Source organism: Ranitomeya imitator, chromosome 6 (assembly GCF_032444005.1).
Source record: "Ranitomeya imitator isolate aRanImi1 chromosome 6, aRanImi1.pri, whole genome shotgun sequence".
NCBI lineage: Eukaryota > Metazoa > Chordata > Amphibia > Anura > Dendrobatidae > Ranitomeya > Ranitomeya imitator.
Window position 1 is genome coordinate 549,845,767 of NC_091287.1, and position 21,261 is coordinate 549,867,027.

The 21,261-nt window shown below is 45.9% G+C and overlaps 2 protein-coding genes across 2 annotated transcripts in view; one reads left to right on the top strand and one right to left on the bottom strand.

The window, feature by feature from the left end:
• The window catches only part of TRAPPC9 (trafficking protein particle complex subunit 9), a 645,843-nt gene that overhangs the window by 584,422 nt on the left and 40,160 nt on the right, over window positions 1–21,261 (bottom strand). Inside the window, exons 2-7 of the mRNA XM_069731953.1 lie at window positions 18,175–18,775; window positions 12,752–12,897; window positions 4,960–5,088; window positions 2,718–2,744; window positions 1,406–1,527; window positions 1,038–1,163 (exon numbers count right to left, since the gene is read on the bottom strand). Of these exons, the coding sequence (XP_069588054.1) occupies window positions 1,038–1,163; window positions 1,406–1,527; window positions 2,718–2,744; window positions 4,960–5,088; window positions 12,752–12,897; window positions 18,175–18,758 (1,134 nt within the window). The 5' untranslated portion in view covers window positions 18,759–18,775. The remainder of the gene's footprint in view (window positions 1–1,037; window positions 1,164–1,405; window positions 1,528–2,717; window positions 2,745–4,959; window positions 5,089–12,751; window positions 12,898–18,174; window positions 18,776–21,261) is intronic.
• LOC138643467 (high mobility group nucleosome-binding domain-containing protein 5-like) lies at window positions 19,112–19,492 on the top strand. Its single transcript, XM_069732372.1, has one exon. The coding sequence runs from the start codon at window positions 19,112–19,114 to the stop codon at window positions 19,490–19,492; it is 381 nt and encodes a 126-aa protein (XP_069588473.1).

Here is a 21,261-nt window from a genome sequence, read left to right on the forward strand (position 1 = left end):
TTAATTTTTTTATGCTATGTGGTGTTAAAAAAAAATTGCAAGTTTGTAGGGACAGAAAAAATGCAATTCTGGAATTTTGTTTTTTTTCCCTCTCTTTATGATGTTTACCGATCGGGTTAATTAATTTTACATTTTGACAGAACGGACTTTTACTGAATCAAATATATAATTTTTTTTAATTGATTTATTTTCAGCAGATGAAAACAGGGGCAATTCATATTTTTATATTTTTTTCTTTCATAATTCCTCAAACTTTTTTTGTTTTAATTTACACTTTATTTTTTTAGTCTCCTTAAGCCCCCGATATTTTATTGCTTGGTTCTTTGTACTGAAATACCGCAGTATTGGCAATATATAGGACAAATCACTGTCTCCTATGAAGTCCAGCCAGTGGCTGACCTTCGCAGGTTAGCAGTCATGTGGGCCTTCAGCTGCCATGATGACCCCTCCGCACGCCACGATCATGTCGAGATGGTGGGGGGGCAATGGAAGCTGATCCATGTGTCAGTATCAGTGATTGACAGCAGCACCTAAATGATTAATGAAGCTCCACTCACTGCTAATAGGGGCGTGTGCTGGCCGGGTAACACAGATGGCATCTGCCGCACATGCAGGGGGCTCCAGCACTGACCAAGGAAGAGACGTACCGTTATATCCATATGTGCTAAGGGGTTAAACATGCTGCCGTCCGTCTAAACTATAATGCTCTAAGAGTTACAACAGCAGCAGGTGGTCATAAAAAAGCCGAACACCCGCTTTGGGGTAACCGGGACACCCATGCATGGCTTATTCTGTAGACCCCTTAATTCAGCTGCCATAAATGCACATACAGGCAGCAGTCAAGGGGTTAAGGTATCGGCACCTACATCAGAGCATAGTCCCTACATAATAATTCACAATATATAAAGCTCTGGCGCCACCTCATGGCCAACTGTTAACACTGCAGCTGCAAAAGGCGACATCTGCAAACAGTCAAGAAAATGTCAGAAAGTGACGGATTAAGATTCACAAGCAAAATTGTCGAGATATCGGCCCACCTGGCGCAGATTTATGTAAACCACATTCTGGAGAAACTCTGAAGCCTCCATGCTCCTCTTCTGTATGGCCAGGACCCGGACGGCCTTCACGCAGGTCTCCAGCTCAATCACTCCGGCCGCCTTGGACTGAACACAACACTCGGTTAAGAATAGAGTCGCCGATAGCAGAGATCTTCCCCTCCCCAACATATAGGGGCAATCCAGCGCCCCTTGTGAGAGTGTCGGGAGCGGAGAGGTGCCCATAGGGCGCAGAGCATCTGGCGGGCGCCATGTCTGCTCGTCTCTCCACCTCCCCACGGCCGTGAGAGGCGCTGGATAAACCCCGGACCCCCAGAGTTCTAATGAAACCTCCCGGCAGGGCAGCCCACCTTCCCGTAGTAGGAGATGGCCTCCTTGTACTTCTCGATGATATCGTCGGGGCTCAGGCAGTTCTTTGCGCGTCCGATCTCGGTGCTGGCGTCCATGTTTATCCCGCTGGTGGAAAGAGCGCCTGGAAAAACGTAGATTATTAACGGCACGTGTCGTCATCAGTGTTATCTATTGCTCTCCGTTATCAGCCATTGCTCAGGGAAGGCTGACTGGGGGGTTCGGAGTGGAAGGAGCCCCCTTATATACGCAGTTACAGGCCGAGGGTTTAGTGGGGCAGTGAACGTTGTATGTGGGTATATGGCGGCAATAGCCGGAGGGGCTGAGGGCTGCTGCAGGATGCAGGACCCACAGCTGTGGACAATCCCTTTAACTGCAATTCCATATACCAAGATTAGTGATGTCAGGCATGTTAAAGGCCTCCATACACATCAGATGGCTGTCGGTTGAATCATGCTGCAGCCGATCGTTCCCATACACAGTTCGGCCACGCGCGCCTATTATTTTATTTTTTTTTTTTTTGGTCTCCACCAATGGTTTTTCTCCTGGACAACAATGTGATCCGTAGTCAGAAATTGAACGTGCCTAGTGGGTATCTCCCCTGACAATCAGTCCGAACCCAATATCAGAGAGTGCAACTGACATTAGTCTAATGTGTATGGGGCTGCTTAAAGGGGTTGTCCACTACTTGGACAACCCCTTCTCAATCCCAGTAAAATAAAGACATGATTCTCCCCTCCGGTGCCGCTTCAGCAGGGTCTGGCTCTCCCGTGACATTATTATGACAGGCAAACTGCGAATCAGCGCTGGCTTCCAGTTCTCTCTTATGGACCAATCAGATAGCTGAAGGAAGCCAGAACTGCAGTTGATCTCTCGCTACCTCCGGATGTCAATAATGTCAACGGAAGGGGAGAGTGAATGGCAGTGACGGAATGAAGTGATGGCCGTGCTTGCAAACCGCCGCTCCATTCATTGTCTATGTTACTGCTGGAAAAGGCCGAACACTACACTCATCTGTCTCCAGCAGTCCCACAGAGACTGTGCAGCCATCACTCTATCCGAGGGGCCATGTTTAAGGATTGGTGAAAGATTTAATGTTCTGACCCCACCGATCAGAGTGATCACCTAACCTGACGATAAATAGGTGATGACTTTTAATGTTGGGAACAAACAAAAAAACGAATCTAATATCTCAAGATCGACTGAAAAACTTAAGAAGCAGTAAATTGAGAAAGGGCTTGTATTGACAAGCTGCTTCTAGGCTGCCCATACATTACACGGCAGGGGGTGCAGGATTTATTTTTTTGTACCCACCTGGATCTATGAGAACCTCCTGAGCTCCTGGATCCATGAAAAGCAAGAAGAGACAGATTTAGTGCCACTCACAATACACACCACATGGGTATAAAGATTATACACGGTTAGTTTATCTTTAGGTGATCTGGTCTAATAATCATTTCTGTAAAAAATAAAATAATCAGCTTTGACCGGCCATATAACTGCTAATCTGAAAAAGCAGCGCTGCAGTGTAAAGCATGCTGCTCTTGAAGTCAGCTAACACCAACAGACGAGTGCTTGATATAATTCTTAATTAATGACAAAGGGACCTTTGTATTTTTTTTTTTTTTTTACATGTCCATATGCCCACTAAGGACGGTACACCCCTACCACCTGGGGGCGCATTTTTTAATTTTTTATTTTTAGAATGGGAGAAGAGGGTTGATTTAAACTTTTCTGGCAGTGGATTTTACATACATACATTAAAAAAACAAAACAAAAAACAAAAAAAAAATTATTTATTTTTATATACATCTCTATTAGTGATGAGCGAATAGCATTGCTGCTCGGGTGATGGAGTATTTCGTTCTGCTGGGACATGTAGTTTTCATCCTCTCAGCTGCATGATTTACGGCTGCTAGCCAGGCTGAGTACATGTGGGGGTTGCCTGTTTGTTGGGGAATTCCCACAGGTATTCAGGCTGTCCAGCAGCCATAAATCATGCAGCCGAGGTGAGGAAAACTACATGTCCGAGCACTTACAAATACTCGGAGACCACCCGAGGGGGAGACCCGAGCAACAATCCTATTCGCTCATCACTAACCTCATTAAAGGGTTACTCCTGTCCTCACATAAGTATTGTCTGATGGAGCTGGTAAAAACAAACACTTTTACAATTTATTGCTTGTTAAAATTTGAAGCTGTTCTTGAGATATCGCCACTTTTCTTTCAACACTCGTTGCCTAGGAGACCGACCGCCCCTGCTGTCTAGAAGCGTTGGACAAACATGTGCGGTGCTTACAAGCTTTTTTTTTTTTTATTTGGGGCATTTACGAGCTGCTCGGAGGGTGGCCAGGATCATTTGAGCGCGTTATTCGCTCCTAAACCCTTCCAGCTTCAGCGCTGTGATTACAAGTTAAATAGCAGCGGTGGTCGGTCTCCTGGGCAACAAGCTGTAAACTAAAGTGTTTATATCTCAAGAACGGATGAAAATTTTAATAGGCAGCAAATTACAAAAAGTTTTTTTTTTCCGAGCACTATCCGATAACGGCCACCTATGAAGATGGGAATAAACCCTTAACACCGAGGGACAAGTCCTTTCCCCAACATGAGACGAACCAATATCTCACATGTTAGAAAAGGGCCGAGGACGTGTGAACATCTCCAGGTTATCAGCCCATGATACAGGTAAGGCTACGTTCACATTTGCGTTGTGCGCCGCTGCGTCGGCAACGCAACGCACAATGCAAATAAAAATGCACCAAAACGCACGCAAAAACGCTGCGTTTTGCGACGCATGCGTCCTTTTTTGCCGAAATTTTGACGCAAGAAAAATGAAACTTGTTGCGTTTACTGCGTCCCGACGCTTGCGGCAAAAAAAACGCATGCGTCACACAACGCAGCACAACGCATGTCCATGCGTCCCCCATGTTAAATATAGGGGCGCATGACGCATGCGTCGCCGCTGCGTCGCCTGACGCAAACACGCAAAACGCTAATGTGAACGTAGCTTAACAGAGCAACGACCAGTGTTGGTTTTAAAGGGTTTTTCCATCTTCGTAGGTCCATATTGTTTGATAGCACTTGTAAAAATAAGAACTTTTGCAATTTACTGTTCAATAAAATTTGCAGCCATTCTTGAGATATTATCGCTTTTACTTTTTTGTTTGTTTGTTTCCAGCTCGTTGCCTTGGAGACCGACCATCTCTGCTGTCTATCCTGTAGGCTCTGTGCTGACGCTGCCCAGGATTAGGAGGTAACAGTGCGTTCCGGCGATCAAAACAGCACTTACAAGCTCAACACAAAAGAGCTAGTAAACGCTGCACATGTTTGGCCACCGCAGCTAGACTGTAGCGGTGGTCGGTCTCCTAGACAACGAGATAGAAACAAAAGCAAAAGTGTTAATATCTTAAGAATGGCTGAAAATTTGAACATACAGTAAATTTAGAAAGCACTTGTATTTACAAGCTCTATCCGACAGGACACCTTTATGGAAATGAGAATAACCCTTTAAAAGCTGGAGACTGGAAAGAGTAAACTCTACGATCCTTCGTCATACCTGGTCTGTGCCTTTTGCCGGCATCAGCAGATAGCACCACGTTCTGCGTCCGGCGCGTGCCCACCTTTCCTCCCGTACCTGTCGGATAGTGATGGATCACAGACGCAGAGCACAGTCCTTCCAGCGCAGCTGCAACAAAAAGTAACATATCACAATGTCCAGGGAGTATGGGGGGCACTTAGTTTCCCACGCGACATCCTCACTGTTCTGTCAGGGAACCTTTAAGAGAACTAAATCAGCCCTTACAGCACTTTGCTGAGCGCATCTGTCCTTCATTTGACCCCCTGGAGGATCTCTCAGGATCTGGACCCCCCCACCAACACTGGATCAAAACTACTAAAACAAGTCAAAACTTTTTAGAACTTTTCTCCATGTAATAAACTTCTTCGGAGTTGCAGTCTACACCTTGTATCCAAGCGCTCTGCATGCTGTCAGCAAATGAGAATATTCTATTTTAGCTCAAAATCCCTACAGACCCAATAGGTCTCACTGCTGAGGGTTTGCTACAAATGTATTCAGTCTAGACCATACTTTTTGCATCTCCAAAATCCTATCCCAAAATGCAGTAGGGGTAAAAATAATAAATATTAGCAAATACCTCCAATTTGAAATGTAGTATAGTTCTTCTGATTTACTTCGTTGCTCATCCCATGTGCAGGGCATCGCAGTAGCTTAGGCGTCCATGGTTACGACCACTAACAACTGTCACTGTACGAGTGGTCATAACCATGGATACCTAAGCTACTGCAATGTCCTGTACATGAGGCAAGCAACATAGCTAATCAGAAGAACAGAACTGTACAACATTTCAAACTGGAGGTCCATTTTTGCTTCACAACACTCTAAATACAAAACTAAGATAAAAGCAATGTTTTTGTATGTGTTGGTCTTGTTTTTATTGCATTGTTTTTGGGACATCTTAAGTGATACTTAATTTATACTAGCAATAGGGGGGTCTATTTAGAAAAAAAGAAAAAATGTATCCATTTATAGTTAAAATAATTAAAGAGATACCAATATGTATATTTTTCTTGACGTTTACTAAATAAAAACATTTTAATAATCTTCTAAAAGTTTTCTTTACTCTTACCTTACATACTTTTTTTTATTTTTCACCGATTTATTTGAATTTACTTTTTTTTTTTTTTTTTTAAGTTCTAAGAAGTTATCCACTACTAGGACAAACCCTTCTCATATCTCACGCTTTGCCCCCGATAAGATAAAAAAGCCTATACTCGCCTCCCGTGCTAGCGCAGTTCCCGCAGTGCTGGCACTCTTTCTGCCCGAGGCTCCCGTGCTGTTGTTGTGACACTTGACCCAAGCGTCCAATCAGCCGACTGGGCGCCAGAGTCACATGTCATAACAACCGCATGAGAGCTCTGGGTTGGCACCAGAAAAAAATTGACATAGGGTCCCCCTATAAAATCTAACCAGCAAAGGCTAGGCAGACAGCTGTGGGATGATATTAATAACCTAGGAAGGGGCCATGGATATTGGCCCCTCCCAGACTAAAAACATCATTTCTCAGCCGCCCCAGAAAAAGTCACATGTAACAACAACCACATGAGAGCTCTGGGATGGCGCCAGCACGGAAGGTGAATATAGGCTTTTTTTTTTATTTAATGGAGGCCAAACATTTAGATCAAGAAGGGGAATGTCCAAGTAGTGGACAACCCCTTTAATATATTATTGCAATAAAATATTCTGCCTATTTTTTCATTTTTTGCCAGACTACATTCCATATACAAAAAAGAAATAGGGATTTTTGTGTACTCACCGTAAAATCCTTTTCTCCGAGCCAATCATTGGGGGACACAGGACCATGGGTGTTTTGCTGCTGTCACTAGGAGGACACGAAGTTAACACATAAAGAATAACTCCTCCCTGCAGTATACACCCTCCTGCTGGCTCTAAGTGAACCAGTTCGGTAACAAAGCAGTAGGAGTTTAACATTTCACCAGAAAGAACTGTCAAAACCAAGTCAACACAGAAAAAACTAAAGCCAATAGGCTAACAGGGTGGGTGCTGTGACCCCCAATGATTGGCTCGGAGAAAAGGATTTTACGGTGAGTACACAAAAATCCCTATTTCTTTTACGCCTCATTGGGGGACACAGGACCATGGGACGTGCTAAAGCAGTCCCTTCGTGGGAAACAATCCACTGCAATTGCTCCGTGTACCCACAAGTTACAGATGCTGCACTGCCACCTGCAAAATTCGTCTGCCGACCGACATCTGCTGAGGCCTGAGAATGGACATGGTGATGCTTCGTAAACATATGCAGGCTGGACCAAGTCGCAGCTCTGCAGACGTGCTGCCGACTCCTGGTGCCGGATGGCTCAAGATGCACCCACTGACCGAGTAGAATGAGCCTTAATCCCTGCTGGGACGGAGTGACCTTTGATTCAGTAGGACTCCTGGATAGCTGAACGAATCCACTTGGCTATCGTAGCTTGGAAGTGGCTAGACCTTTCCTTGGCCCTTCCAGGAGCACAAACAGGGTATCTGACCTGCAGAAAGACGCCGTCCTCGAGACGCATCTCCTAAGAACTCTCACCAAGTCCAGTGTGTGAAGAGCCTTCTCGGTGCGATGTACTGGTGCCGGGCAAAGTGAAGGCAAGACAATTTCCTCATTGAGGTGGAAAGATGAGACAACTTTTGGTAGAAAAGACGGGGATGTTCTCAAAACCACCTTATCCTGATGAAAAAATGAGGAAAGGAACTTGACAAGACAAAGCCGCAAGCTCTGAGACTCGTCGGATGGATGTGACCGCAACCAGGAAGGCAACTTTCCATGACAGAAAAGACAGGGGAACGTTCTGCAGAGGTTCAAAAGGGGCCTCCTGCAAGACTCCGAGGACCAAATTAAGGCCCCATGATTCCAACGGCATCTTATAGGGCGGCATCACATGGGAGACTCACTGAATGAACGTCTTCACCTGTAATCTGTTGGCAATTCTACGTTGGAACAGGACTGACAAGGCTGAAATCTGCCCTTTGAGAGAACTAAAGGCGAGACCCAAGTCCAAACCTAATTGAAGGAATTTGAGGATGGAAGGAATGGAAAATTCAAGAGGAGAGCGTCCTCTGTCCTTGCACCATGAGAAGAAGATCTTCCAAATGCGATGATATATATGCATAGACGTAGGCTTTCTAGCACTGATCATGGTAGAAATTACTTTCTGAGAGAAGCCTGCCTGTGTTAGCACCCAGGACTCAACGGCCATGCCGTCAAACACAGGGCCTCAGAGTTCTGGTGGTAAATCGGGCCCTGGGACAACGATTCGGTAATCGCCAGGGGACATCGGCGACTAGTTGAACTAGTTCGGCGTACCAGGCCCTGCACGGCCAATCTGGCGCAATCAGGATTACTGGTATCCCCTCCGCTCTGATTCTTGATGACTCTCGGCAGTAAAGGAAGCAGGGGGAAATATGGAAATATGTACAGAAGCTGGAACTGAGGCCACGAGTGAACGAGTGCATCTACCCCGATGGCTGCTGGATTGTGGGACCGAGCTATGAATGGGAACCTTGGAATTTAGCCGTGAGGCCATCAGATCCACGTCCGGGGTTCCCCAACGACAGCAGATCTGGTGGAAGATCTCCGGATGGAGAGACCACTCTGCGGAGTCGAGACCTTGATGGCTGAGGAAGTCTGCCTCCCAATTTTCCACTCCCGGAATGTGAACCGCTGAGATCATTGAGCGGTTTTCCTCGGCCCAACGGAGAATTTGGCCTACCTCGGTCATGGCTGCCTTGCTGCGTGTTCCTCCCTGCCGGTTGATGTATGCCACTGCCGTTGCATTGTCGGACTGAATCCTGATGGGACGACCCACCAGGAAGGGATGGAATTGGAGAAGAGCCAACCTGATTGCTTGTATTTCCAGGATGTTGATGGGCAGTCGTGCTTCCTGAAGAGACTTGCGGCCCTGAGCAGCGTGATGGTGGAACACTGCTCCCCAGCCCAGAAGACTGGCATCTGTTGTCACAACTAGCCAATGTACTGGGAGAAAAGACTTTCCTTGATTCAGGGAGGACTTCAAAGTCCACCATCTGAAAGACTGTCTGACTCGCTGGGGAAGGAGGAAACAACGATCGAGAGAGGACGGGTTCCTGTTCCACACAGCCAGGAGAGCATTTTGTAAGGGGCGGAGGTGTAGTTGAGCGAATGGGACCGCCTCCATAGCTGCTACCATCCTGCCAAGGACTCTCATACTGAAGAGTATGAGGTTGGGAGAGCTTCTGAGCTTCCCGCTGTAAGACAGATCTTTTCTGGGGGAAGAAGTACCAACTGCTGGGACGTGTCCAGTATCATTCCTAGAAAGGAAATTCGCTGAGCCGGTACTGGGGAAGATTTTTGGAAGTTTATCTTCCAACCCAGACGAGAAAGAGTATCTATTGTGATGGTCACTGCCTCCTTGCAGGTGCGGAAAGAGGGGCCTTTGATGAGGATATCGTCTAGTTACGGTAACACCACCACACTTCGGGTATGAAGGATGGCCACGGCGGCCACCATGACCTTGGTGAATACCCTGGGAGCAGTGGCGAGGCCAAAGGGCAGAGCAGCAAACTGAAAGTGATCTTCCTGAACTGCGAAGCGAAGAAACCTTTGGTGAGAAGGTAAAATAGGAATGTGGAGGTACGCGTCCTGGATGTCTTTGGACGCCAGGAACTCGCCTTACTCCATGGAGGCGATGACAGAACGAAGCGATTCCATCCGAACCGTCGCACCCTGATGAACTTGTTCAGCAGTTTTAGGTCCAGTATGGGCAGGACTGTACCGTCCCGTCCTTCTTTGGAACAATGAACAGGTTTGAATAAAAACCTTGAAACCTTTCACTTTGAGGAACCTGGATAATAACCCCGTCTTCTTTAGAGAGCTTATGGCCTGGAAGAACTCTGATGCCCTTGCCCTAGGAGGAGAAGACAGGAAAAAGCGATTTGGTGGAAGAGAGGAAAATTCTATCATGTATCCGGAGGACACTAGGCCACGGACCCATTCGTCGTGAACGACCGAGAGCCACGCGTCGCTGAAGGAAAGCAGACGGCCGCCTACTTTGAGGGGGTCCTCCGGATACCGCAGGGAGTCATTGTGTGGGAGACCTGCCAGGTCTGGATCCCTTGGACCCTGACTGCCTAGGCCTGCCTCTCCAAGAAGGGGAAGGTTTGTAAGAGGTCTGAGGACCTCTATTCCCTATCCCTACGTTATGCCCGGCCAGGTCCTGAGGATGTGGAAGGAGAGGACCAATTTGAGTTGAAGCGGGAAAAAAAAAAAAATATAATAATAATAATAATAATAATAGGGACAGAGCCTGCTGCTGCTGGTTTCGAAAGGGTCTCTGTTGTGGAAGAAATTTACTCTTCCCTTCAGTGGTGTCGGAAATTAATTGGTCGAGCTTTTCGCCAAAAAGGCCACCGCTCTGATATGGAAGAGAAGTCAATGACTTTTTGGAAGCCGAATCCACACACCAGTCCCTGAGCCATAAGGACCTTCGGATGGTGATGGCGTTTGCTGCTGCTTGCGAAGCACAGTTAGCACCGTCCAGGGATGCGGTAACTACAAAATCTCCAGCTATCTGAGTAGCGAGGTCTGCTACCTTGGGAGGGAGATCGGTATCCAGCACCGCTGCAGACAAGACCTCAGCCCAGTGGGTCATAGCCTTAGCCACACACGTAGCGGCAAAAGATGGGAAGAGTCCGGCTGCTGAGGCTTCAAAGGCTGAACGCGCCATATTGTCGATGTGACGATCGGTTGGGTTTTTAATAGAGGCGCCCTCCGAAGAGAAAATAGATTTAGTAGCCAGGCGTGATACCGGAGGATCTACCGGGGGAGATGGCGACCAATCTTTTCTTAGATCCTGGGGAAAGGGATATTTTGATTCCATAGGCTTCTGCCCTGTGAATCGTTTATCGGGACGGATCCTGTGAAACTGAAACTCGGCGATGGTCTGGGGATATGGCATGAGTCCTTTTCCTGAAGGAGCGAGAGCTCCTTAGCAAAGTACGACGCCTAGAGTACGAGGGGTTTTGAGGATCGGAAGCGTCGTCCGAACAAGAGTGCCCTGGTTAGAGGAGGGGTCTCGGAACGATTCTAACGCTTTTTCCAGGGATGCCATAGACCTGGTAAGAGAGGTAGCCCACCCAGTGGGACCAGGCTCACTAGGTTCGGTATCAGTAACAGGTGGTTCCTGAGCAGTCTCCGGTTCACAAGCTGAGCATAACGCAGTATTGTGACCTCGGGGTAATGAGACCTTACAAGAGGTACATGCAGCGAAGAATACAGTGTGGGTTTTCCCAGACTTTTTGTGAGGCCTTGATTGAGACATAGTAGCCTTGAGGAGAGCGCTTACTAGCAGGGGAAGGGTTAAGCTATGTATCTGCAGCTTACACAGGTCCTGTGTCTTGAGTCCCCGGGGGAGGTCCGCAATGTATGGTCCTGAAGGCTGTATATCGGTTGTGACCCCGGATCCAGAGATTAGGAAGGCTGGAGCAGCGCTGCAGCATCAGCGCTGTGGATGTCCCAAGATGGCCACCGAGATCTGTGAGAGCGCTTATCAGGGAACGAGAAGCGCTAGAAAAGATGGGCGGCGGCAATTGCCGGTGGGCGTGGCCTGTATGAAGGGGAAAAGTCGGGGACTAAATTTGAAAAACTTGCGGTTGCGGCCAGCCCCGTCGCGACCGCTATTCGTGCCATCCTGAGCCGCGCTCCTTCATAGCAAAGCTGCACTGCGGACCACCCACGCACCTGGGCTTTATGCCCTGCTAGAGGTGCGGACCTTCCATACCCCGGGGACCAGGACCCCCCAGCGCCTCGGCCCCCGCAGTGTACTCACAGTAGATGCGGTGGGCCGATGCTCAATCCACCGTCGCCATAGTCAGAGAAGGGGTGGAGAGCTTCTGCCGCCTTGCGTCTTCCGCTATATCAGTGGTGATGCAGTGGGGGGCTGCACGAACGCCATACATAATATGACCTGGCTCCAGGAGAGGTAGATGGAGGGCTACTCCATGTGGTCGCCTGCTATGGAGGGGAAAGATCGGAACGCGAAGGAACCGTCGCCTGTAGGGCGAGATCAGGGCTGGCATCCAACGTTGCAGGAAAGGATACGGGAGGGACGCTCCAAGTACTCGCCTGTTGATGATTCAGGGGAGATTGGAACCTAGAAAGGATCCGTCGCCCCCATTCGCTCCGTTAAGGGAAAAAATAGAATAAAAAAGTAAAAATTAAAAAAATAAATAAATAAATAAAAAAAACGGTGGGGTCTGAAAGCAGACCCAAGTGCCTCCTACAGACACTAAGCAAGAACTGGGTCACTTAGAGCCAGCAGGAGGGTGTATACTGCAGGGCAGGAGCTATTCTTTATGTGTTAACATTCCTTATTTTTGCCATCTGTTCTTTTTTTAATAGATTTTTGGACATATTAAATAGGATTTAATTGATTTGTTTTCTTAATATTTAGAAGAAAAAAAATGTCCCTGTGCAGTTAAACTATTTCAACCAGTAGCAATGTGTTTATTTTTTCCTGGACTTTTACTAAAAACCATTTTTTTAAATTTGTATTTTATTTTACTTCTATATTTTTTGCTCCTTTTTAAAAGATTGATGTGAATTTAATTTTTAATTTTTTTTTTTATCTTTTTTTGCTAAAATAATTTTAATAAATATTCTAATATGTGGGTTTTCCTATATTTTAATACATTACATGAAGTTGTGAAAAAACGAAAACTTGGGATAATCCTCCCACGTGCGCAGTTGTGATTGACCCCAGGATATCGGTGATAAACCATCTCTTACCTCCCAACCACACAAAGTCGTTGACGGCTCGTAGCAGCTCCACAGCCATGTGATAATGGACCAGGGCGTCCTGCAGCATCCCAGCCTGCAGGCTTAAATCCCCCACGTGTTTCCGCATGCGGCCCTGACAGCGCTTCTTGTAATGCCTGTGGATGAATGAAGAACGAGACGGGTCACTAATAAGATACGGTACGCAAGAGTCTGAAGAAACGAGGGTGTAGTAGATAGAATTGTAAAAATCTATCAAGTTCTCATAGTGAATACTGAACCAAGGCTAGCACTCTATTAAACTCTATGTGACCCCTTGCATGGAACAGGTAATTAAAGTGGATTATCTGATGGATTGTAGCCAGAAATAGGCGTTTTTGGAATCCGATCGATTTATGGCAGAGAGATAACCTATGATTGAACAGAAAAGCAAGTAGATTACCTTAAAATCCTTTTCCTCCTTATAGAAATTCTGAATTGAGGTTTTTATGAACGGCATAGATACGACTTTCATATCTGTCATATTTTTCGAGGTTGTGACAAACAATGCATTGTCTTACGTCACTGGGCGGTTGAGACAGCACCTTTCAAGTTAATAACGCTCCAGATGGATGATGCTATCCATGCCAGGTTTCCTATCTATATAAAAAGGTAAAATCCCGATAGGAATTATGACAGTAATATCTCCCACCTGGGACCTCCAGGGGCGAAGTTATCGTGGAATTTGGAAATCCCATAATTTGTTAGAGACTGAGCCCCATGGCATGAGCCGCCATGTTACGAGTCACCAGAAGGGAGGCATGTGTGTGTTACTTGTGTTCATTAAAAACAAATGCCAAATTATAATCTTTATCAGTCCTGAGAGATTCAGTTTACTTTAGATCTGTCCATCGACCCCCCAAAAAAGAAGAGTTCCACTTCATAAAAGCCAAAGGCAACCCAGCGACATCAGCTTTAGTACATTTCTTCTGTTTAGCCTTTGTATTTGATGTAATTGCATATATCGTATTGTTTTGTCCGTTTTGTATATTTTTTTTTTATAAACACTGCTTACTTTGTGGATTAAATATATAAAATGGCTCCTTCTATTGCTCTAGACACCGCATCCCTGAAGCAATACAATACCTGTAACGGGTGTCCAACAGGCACGGATAGACGACTGGCGGTGGCCCTTGATTTACCCTGTTCGTTGTTTGACAAATTGGTGGCAGTGGTGGGATCTGCGGGATCTCTCTGTTATCCTTGACAGAGCGATATGGAGAAAGTCCATCTATAAATCACAAAAGGAACAGCTTGTTCCCATTCCCTTCTTAGGCTAGGTTCACATTGCATTAGCGTATGTGCTAAACGGACTGCACTAACGGACTGCTTTAACGCAATGTCCAAAAAGGGATCGTGTTTAGCGAACGCGCTAGCGCAGATGCCCGATCTGTGCTAGCGAGAACGGACCCAAAAACGCTGCAGACAGCGTTTGAGGTCCATCACAAAATAACGGAACATCGCTAACGCATGCCAAAAATGGCATGCATTAGGGATGCGTTACATACATTGCGGTCAATGGGTGTGCTAACGGATCCTTTACATTGCGTTAGTGGCGCTATGTAACGGATTCCGTTAGCGGATACCCACTAACGCAATGTGAACCTAGCCTTAGACTGTGTGCGCACGTTGAGTATTTGCTTGCAGAAATTTCTGCATCTCATGGCAGGAAAAACGCTGTGGAAAAAAGACGCACATTTTTGCCGCATTTTTGGTGCGTTTTTATACAGCACTGAATGCTTTTTTGAGCTAAATAAAGATATTTGAAAAAAAGTTTTGTGATGTAATTTATTGGTTCATCACCACCTTTTTCATGCTGATGCATTTAGTAGGGGTTGGTGTCAGCAGCTGTCATTGACACCTAGCTGCAGGCTAAGTAATGAAAAGGTGTCAGCCCCACATTACTAAGCCGATAAGAAAACACAAACCCACACATAACATAGTAACATAGTAACATAGTTAGTAAGGCCGAAAAAAGACATTTGTCCATCCAGTTCAGCCTATATTCCATCATAATAAATCCCCAGATCTACGTCATTCTACAGAACCTAATTGTATGATACAATATTATAGTCATCAGCCTATGTATTTGCATTAACAGGAGGAACATACATGGGTTGTAACCAGACACGAACTGTTAACTTAAAAAAAAGGAAAGAAAAAAATTGCGTGGGCTCCTGCATAATTTTAATAACCAGCAGAGGGAAAGCCGATGGCTGATGTTAATATTCTGGGAAGAGCCAATAGCCATAAATGTTCTCAGGCTATTAATATCAGCTCACAGCTGTTTGCTTAGACTTTACTGGCTAGTTTACAGAAAAAAAAAATTAACATAGGGTCCCCCTATAAAATCTAACCAGCAAAGGATAGGCAGATAGCTGCAGGCTGATATTAATAGCCTAGGAAGGGGCCATGGATATTAAACCCTCCCAGACTAAAAACATCAGCTCTCAACCACCCCAGGAAAGGCGCAACTATAAGATGTGACAAATCTGGCGCTTAGCCTCGTTCTCCCCACTTGCCCTGTAATGGTGGCAAGTGGGGTTTATATTTGTGGGGTTGAGGTCACCTTTGTATTGTCAGGTGACATCAAGACCACAGGATAGTAATGTAAAGTAAAGGCATCTAAGACACCTATCCATTAGTAACCCAATAGTGATAGTGTAAAAACAGACACCCAGTATAAAGTCCTTTATTTGAAATAATGACACAGACTCCTTTAATAATCTTAATTAAACCATACTTACAGAACGCCTAATCCACCAAAGCCAATGTCTCCTGCAACAAAAATAAACCACAATATTCCTCAACTGTCTGCAGAGAAGATAATCCATAATGTCCCACGACGATCCTGATCACTTATAAGACAGACGGCGATACACTGACAGGAGGTAAGCGCTCCCGCAGTGTATCACTGAGCTGCCGTGAGAGAGTTCGCCGGAGTTCATCAGCTGATCAGCTCCGGTGATCTCCCTTACGACACTAATGCTGTGGAGGAAGGTTCGCACGCAGCGGTGACGTAAGTGAGATCACCGGAGCTGATGACCTCTCATGGCAGATCAGTAATATACTGTGGGAGCGATTACCTCCTGTCAGTGTATCGTCAGCAACCGGGCAGAGCAGTCACATCTCCCGATGTGACTGTTCTACAAGTGAGATCGCCATGGGACACTATTTCAAATTATTTCTAGGAGACGAGGGCATCAGGGATTGGACGTTAAGGTGAGTATAATGAGTTTTTATTTTTATTTGAATGTGTATGTAATTATTTTAACTCATAAGTAAGAAAATATGCGGCACTCACCCCAAATTCTGCAGTGGAAAGCGTGAATTTTAATGGAAAACTTCAACAGATAAACATCCGTTACAACATAAGGTAAGCAGGAGGGTGCGGTGTTGGAGCTTGGTCCAAGCTCCAACACCGCACCCTCCTGCTTACCTTATGTTGTAACGGATGTTTATCTGTTGAAGTTTTCCATTAAAATTCACGCTTTCCACTGCAGAATTTGGGGTGAGTGCCGCATATTTTCTTACTTATGAGTACAAATGAACTATTAGTTTTCAGCTGCTGAGCACCTCATACCCCGGAGTAAGCGTGACGCCTAATACTCTGGATCCCATCTCAAGTCCTGACTGCTGTATATGGTATCGTTCTAGTGCCGTCCCATTCTATAGCTTTATGTGGATTAGTAATTATTTTAACTGTGAGCAGAGGTGCCAGCAGATGATACTACATCTCCCATCAGCAGTAACCAGACATGAGGATGAGAGCAGTAGTCTCCTCAGCCCATGCCTGTGGGTCACGCTGACATCTGCCAGCATGACCCCGCAGCGCTGACAGACTGTCTTATCGGCAGTAGCGTTACCGCTGATAAGAACCACCGCGCCGGTATTTCCCACGCTGCCACACAGATGACAGCGTGAAAAATACCATAGGAAGCCGGTAAAAACGGAAACAAAAATCCATTTGTATACCTGCGGATTTGACTGACTCAATTGAAGTCAATGGGTGAAAAACGCTGCACAAATCACAAAGAACTGACATGCTGTGGAAAAAAACAAACAAACACTGCAAGTATGCACGGAAATTTACTGATCATGTGCAAAACACTTCAGGATTGTTATCCAATAACCTTCCATAAGGATTCAATTGCGGTTTTGGCCCATTTCCGCGTAGAAAAAAAAAACGCTGCGAAAAAGGCACCAAAAAGGCACTGTGTGCACATATCCCTAATCGGAAGTGTGACAGTGCACAACTGCTTTTATAATTCTGCTTGCTGGCTGTTTTCAATGGCAACAAGCAGAATAGTGAGTGCAGCTCTGGGGTATAATACAGGATGTAACTCAGGATCAGTAATGTAATGTATGTACACAGTGACTGCACCAGCAGAATAGTGAGTGCAGCTCTGGGGTATAATACAGGATGTAACTCAGGATCAGTAATGTAATGTATGTACACAGTGACTGCACCAGCAGAATAGTGAGTGCAGCTCTGGAGTATAATACAGGATGTAACTCAGGATCAGTAATGTAATGTATGTACACAGTGACTGCACCAGCAGAATAGTGAGTGCAGCTCTGGGGTATAATACAGGATGTAACTCAGGATCAGTAATGTAATGTATGTACACAGTGACTGCACCAGCAGAATAGTGAGTGCAGCTCTGGAGTATAATACAGGATGTAACTCAGGATCAGTAATGTAATGTATGTACACAGTGACTGCACCAGCAGAATAGTGAGTGCAGCTCTGGAGTATAATACAGGATGTAACTCAGGACCAGTAATGTAATATATGTACACAGTGACTGCACCAGCAGAATAGTGAGTGCAGCTCTGGGGTATAATACAGGATGTAACTCAGGATCAGTAATGTAATGTATGTACACAGTGACTGCACCAGCAGAATAGTGAGTGCAGCACTGGAGTATAATACAGGATGTAACTCAGGATCAGTAATGTAACATATGTACACAGTGACTGCACCAGCAGAATAGTGAGTGCAGCTCTGGAGGATAATGCAGGATGTAACTCAGGATCAGTAATGTAATGTATGTACACAGTGACTGCACCAGCAGAATAGTGAGTGCAGCTCTGGGGTATAATACAGGATGTAACTCAGGATCAGTAATGTAATGTATGTACACAGTGACTGCACCAGCAGAATAGTGAGTGCAGCTCTGGAGTATAATACAGGATGTAACTCAGGATCAGTAATGTAATGTATGTACACAGTGACTGCACCAGCAGAATAGTGAGTGCAGCTCTGGAGTATAATACAGGACATGTAATTTATGTAGACAGTGACTGCAGCTGCCTAGCAAAATATTTTGGGGATGGCGTCACTGAGAACCCACAATGCAGGGTATCTTGGATTACATTGGAGTGAGACCTACCTGCTGTCCGGATCCAGCCCCACAAAATCTTTCTTCTCATAGGGCACATAGAGCAGAGGGATTTTTTCCCCGGACTTCTCGCTCGTCCGGTCCAGCCTTTTACTTTCCAATACAATGAACAAGGACTGGACAAAATCCTCCACCCATTTCTCCAGGGATTCACAGTCTTCGTAGCTGGGGTAGACGGCTACATCAGTCCGGGACTGGTCCTGCAGCTCTTCCTTCAGCCCAAACACAAAGAGTCGGGAGTCGTACAGGGTGGAGCTGTAGACTTCCTTGTTCTGCTCGTATTTGCGCAGGATGGGGGACAGCTCGTTCAGGAGGCCGCACTCTGCCACACAGATGAGGCCCACCACCTTCCGATGGGTCTGGAAATCTCCCCAGTCGTTGTTCTCCACCGGATATTGATGGCGGTAGCGGATGTACAGGGCGCGCTGGGAGTTGCTGACATTCACCTGAGACACTGAGGAGATGCGTTTGTAGATCTTGAAGAAATTGTCACTTTTTAAGACGCCCACAAACTGGACCACCACAAGGAGGGTCTGGTGGTCCTCGGCACATTGCATGTAGTCTGGGACACTCATTCTGCCACCTGAAGATCCTGGGAAGATGAAAAGCAAGACATGATGGAAACTGAAAGACCCGGAACATGTCGCCTGATGAAAGGGAATTTCTACAAAGGTGCGAGCAAGATCTGTGGACGCTCCGCGGAGGAGGGAGAAGGAAGCCAAGGACCAGCACAGTAAGTAATGACCGAATGAGGGGAAGGAAGGAAGGATGGGAGGGATAGAAGGAAGGGAGAGGAGGATGAATGGATGGATGGATGGAAGGAAGGAAGGAAAGAAAAGGTGCGAGAGGAAGAGGGACAGAGGGAAGAAAGGGAAAGGAGCGAGGGGAGGAGGGACGGACGGAAGGAAGGTAAAGGAGGGGAGGAGGGATGGAGAGAAGGAAGGAAAAGGAGCGAGGGGAGGAGAGACAGAAGGAAGAAAAGGAAAGGAGGGAAGGAAGGAGGGAAGGAGGGAAGGAAGGAAGGAAGGAAGGAAGGAAGGAGCGAGGGAAGGAGGAACGGAAGGAAGGGAAAGGAGTGAGGGGAGGAGGGACAGAAGGAAGGAAGGTAAAAGGTGGGGTGGAGGGATGGATGGAAGGAAGAAAGGAAGAATGGAAGGGAAAGGTGCGAGAGGAGGAGGGACAGAGAGAAGAAAGGGTAAGGAGCGAGGGGAGGGATGGACGGAAGGAAGGGAAAGGAGCGAGGGGAGGAGGGACCGAAGAAAGCAAGGTAAAGGAGCGTGGGGAGGACGGACCGAAGAAAGCAAGGTAAAGGAGCAAGGGGAGGATGGATGGAGGGAAGGAAGGGAAAGGAAAGAGGGGAGGAGGGACGGAGGGAAGGAAGGGAAAGGAAAGAGGGGAGGAGGGACAAAAGAAAGGAAGGGAAAGGAAAGAGGGGAGAAGGAACAGAAGAAAGGAAGGGAAAGGAGCGAGGGGAGGAGGGACAGAAGGAAGAAAGGGAAAGGAGCGAGGGGAGGAGGGATGGAAGGAAGGGAAAGAAGAGAGGGGAGGATGGATGGAGGGAAAGAAGGGAAAGGAGAGAGGGGAGTAGGAACAGAAGAAAACAAGGGAAAGGAGCGAGGGGAGGAGGGAAGGAAAGGAAAGGAGAAAGGGGAGGAGGGACAGAAGAAAGCAAGGGAAAGGAGCAAGGTTAGGAGGGACGGAAGAAAGGAAGGGAAAGGAGAGAGGGGAGGAGGGACGGAAGAAGAAGGGAAAGGAGAGAGGGGAGGAGGAACAGAAGGAAGGAAGGGAAAAGAGCGAGGGGTGGAAGGACGGAAAATACTATTGAGAACTTTGTTCTTCCTTTCCACTTCTAATGGCAAAGAAAAGAAAACAGAATAAAAATATTGGAGAAAGAAAATCGACCACAAACTAAGAACTTTCTATACGAACACACAGAGCATGGGCAACAAACAAGGAAAATTGGAGCTACTAAAGTGGGAGAAGAAATATGATGTCATTGGCATCACTGAGACTTGGTGGGATGATACACATGATTGGAATACAAGGCTAGAAGGATACCACTTATTTGCAAGAAACAGACTTGATAAATGGGCAGGAGGCGTCGCATTATATATCTCCAGAGATTTAACCCCTTAACCCTCAGAGCTTTTTTTGGTTTTGCGTTTTTCGCTCCCCTCCTTCCCAGAGCCATAACTTTTTTATATTTCCGTCAATATGGCCATGTGACGGCTTATTTTTTGCGGGACAAGTTGTACTTTTGAACGACACAATTGGTTTTACCATGTCGTGTACTAGAAAACAGGAAAATAATTCCAAATTCGGTGAAATTGCAAAAAAAAAGTGCAATCCCACACTTGTTTTTCGTTTGGCTTTTTTGCTAGGTTTACTAAATTCTAAAACTGACCTCCTGCCATTATGATTATCCAGGTCATTACGAGTTCATAAACACCAAAACATGTCTAGGTTCTTCTTTATCCAAGTGGTAAAAAAAAAAAAAATCCAAACTTTGCTTTAAAAAAAAAAACAAACAATAATTGCACAGTTTTCTGATACCGGTAGCGTCTCCATTTTTCATTATCTGGGGTTGAGCGAGGGCTTATTTTTTTTGCGTGCCGAGCTGACATTTTTAATGATACCATTTTGGTGCAGATATGTTCTTTTGATCGCCCGTTATTGCATTTTAATGCAATGTTGCGGCGACTAAAAAAAAAAAAGTAATTCTGGCGTTTGGATTTTTTTTTCTCGCTACGCCGTTTAGTGATCAAGTTAATCCTTTTTTTTATTGATAGATCGGGCAGTTCTGAATACGGCGATACCAAACATGTGTAGGTTTGTTTTTTTTATTGTTTTGTTTTAGTTTGAATGGGGCGAAAGGGGGTGATTTGAACTTTTATATATATTTTTTTTTTTCATTTTTTTTTTTAATTTATATATATATTTTTTTTTTTTTTACTTTTGCCATGCTTAGTGATGAGAGAGTATACTCGTTACTCGAGATTTCCCGGACAAGCTCGGGTGGTCTCCGAGTATTTGGATGTGCACATAGATTTAGTTTCTGTCGCTGTAGCGGCATGATTT

What these genes read in the sequence shown, in the direction of transcription:
- LOC138643467 (XM_069732372.1), top strand. Translation starts at nt 19,112, where the DNA reads ATGGAGAGAAGGAAGGAAAAGGAGCGAGGGGAGGAGAGACAGAAGGAA.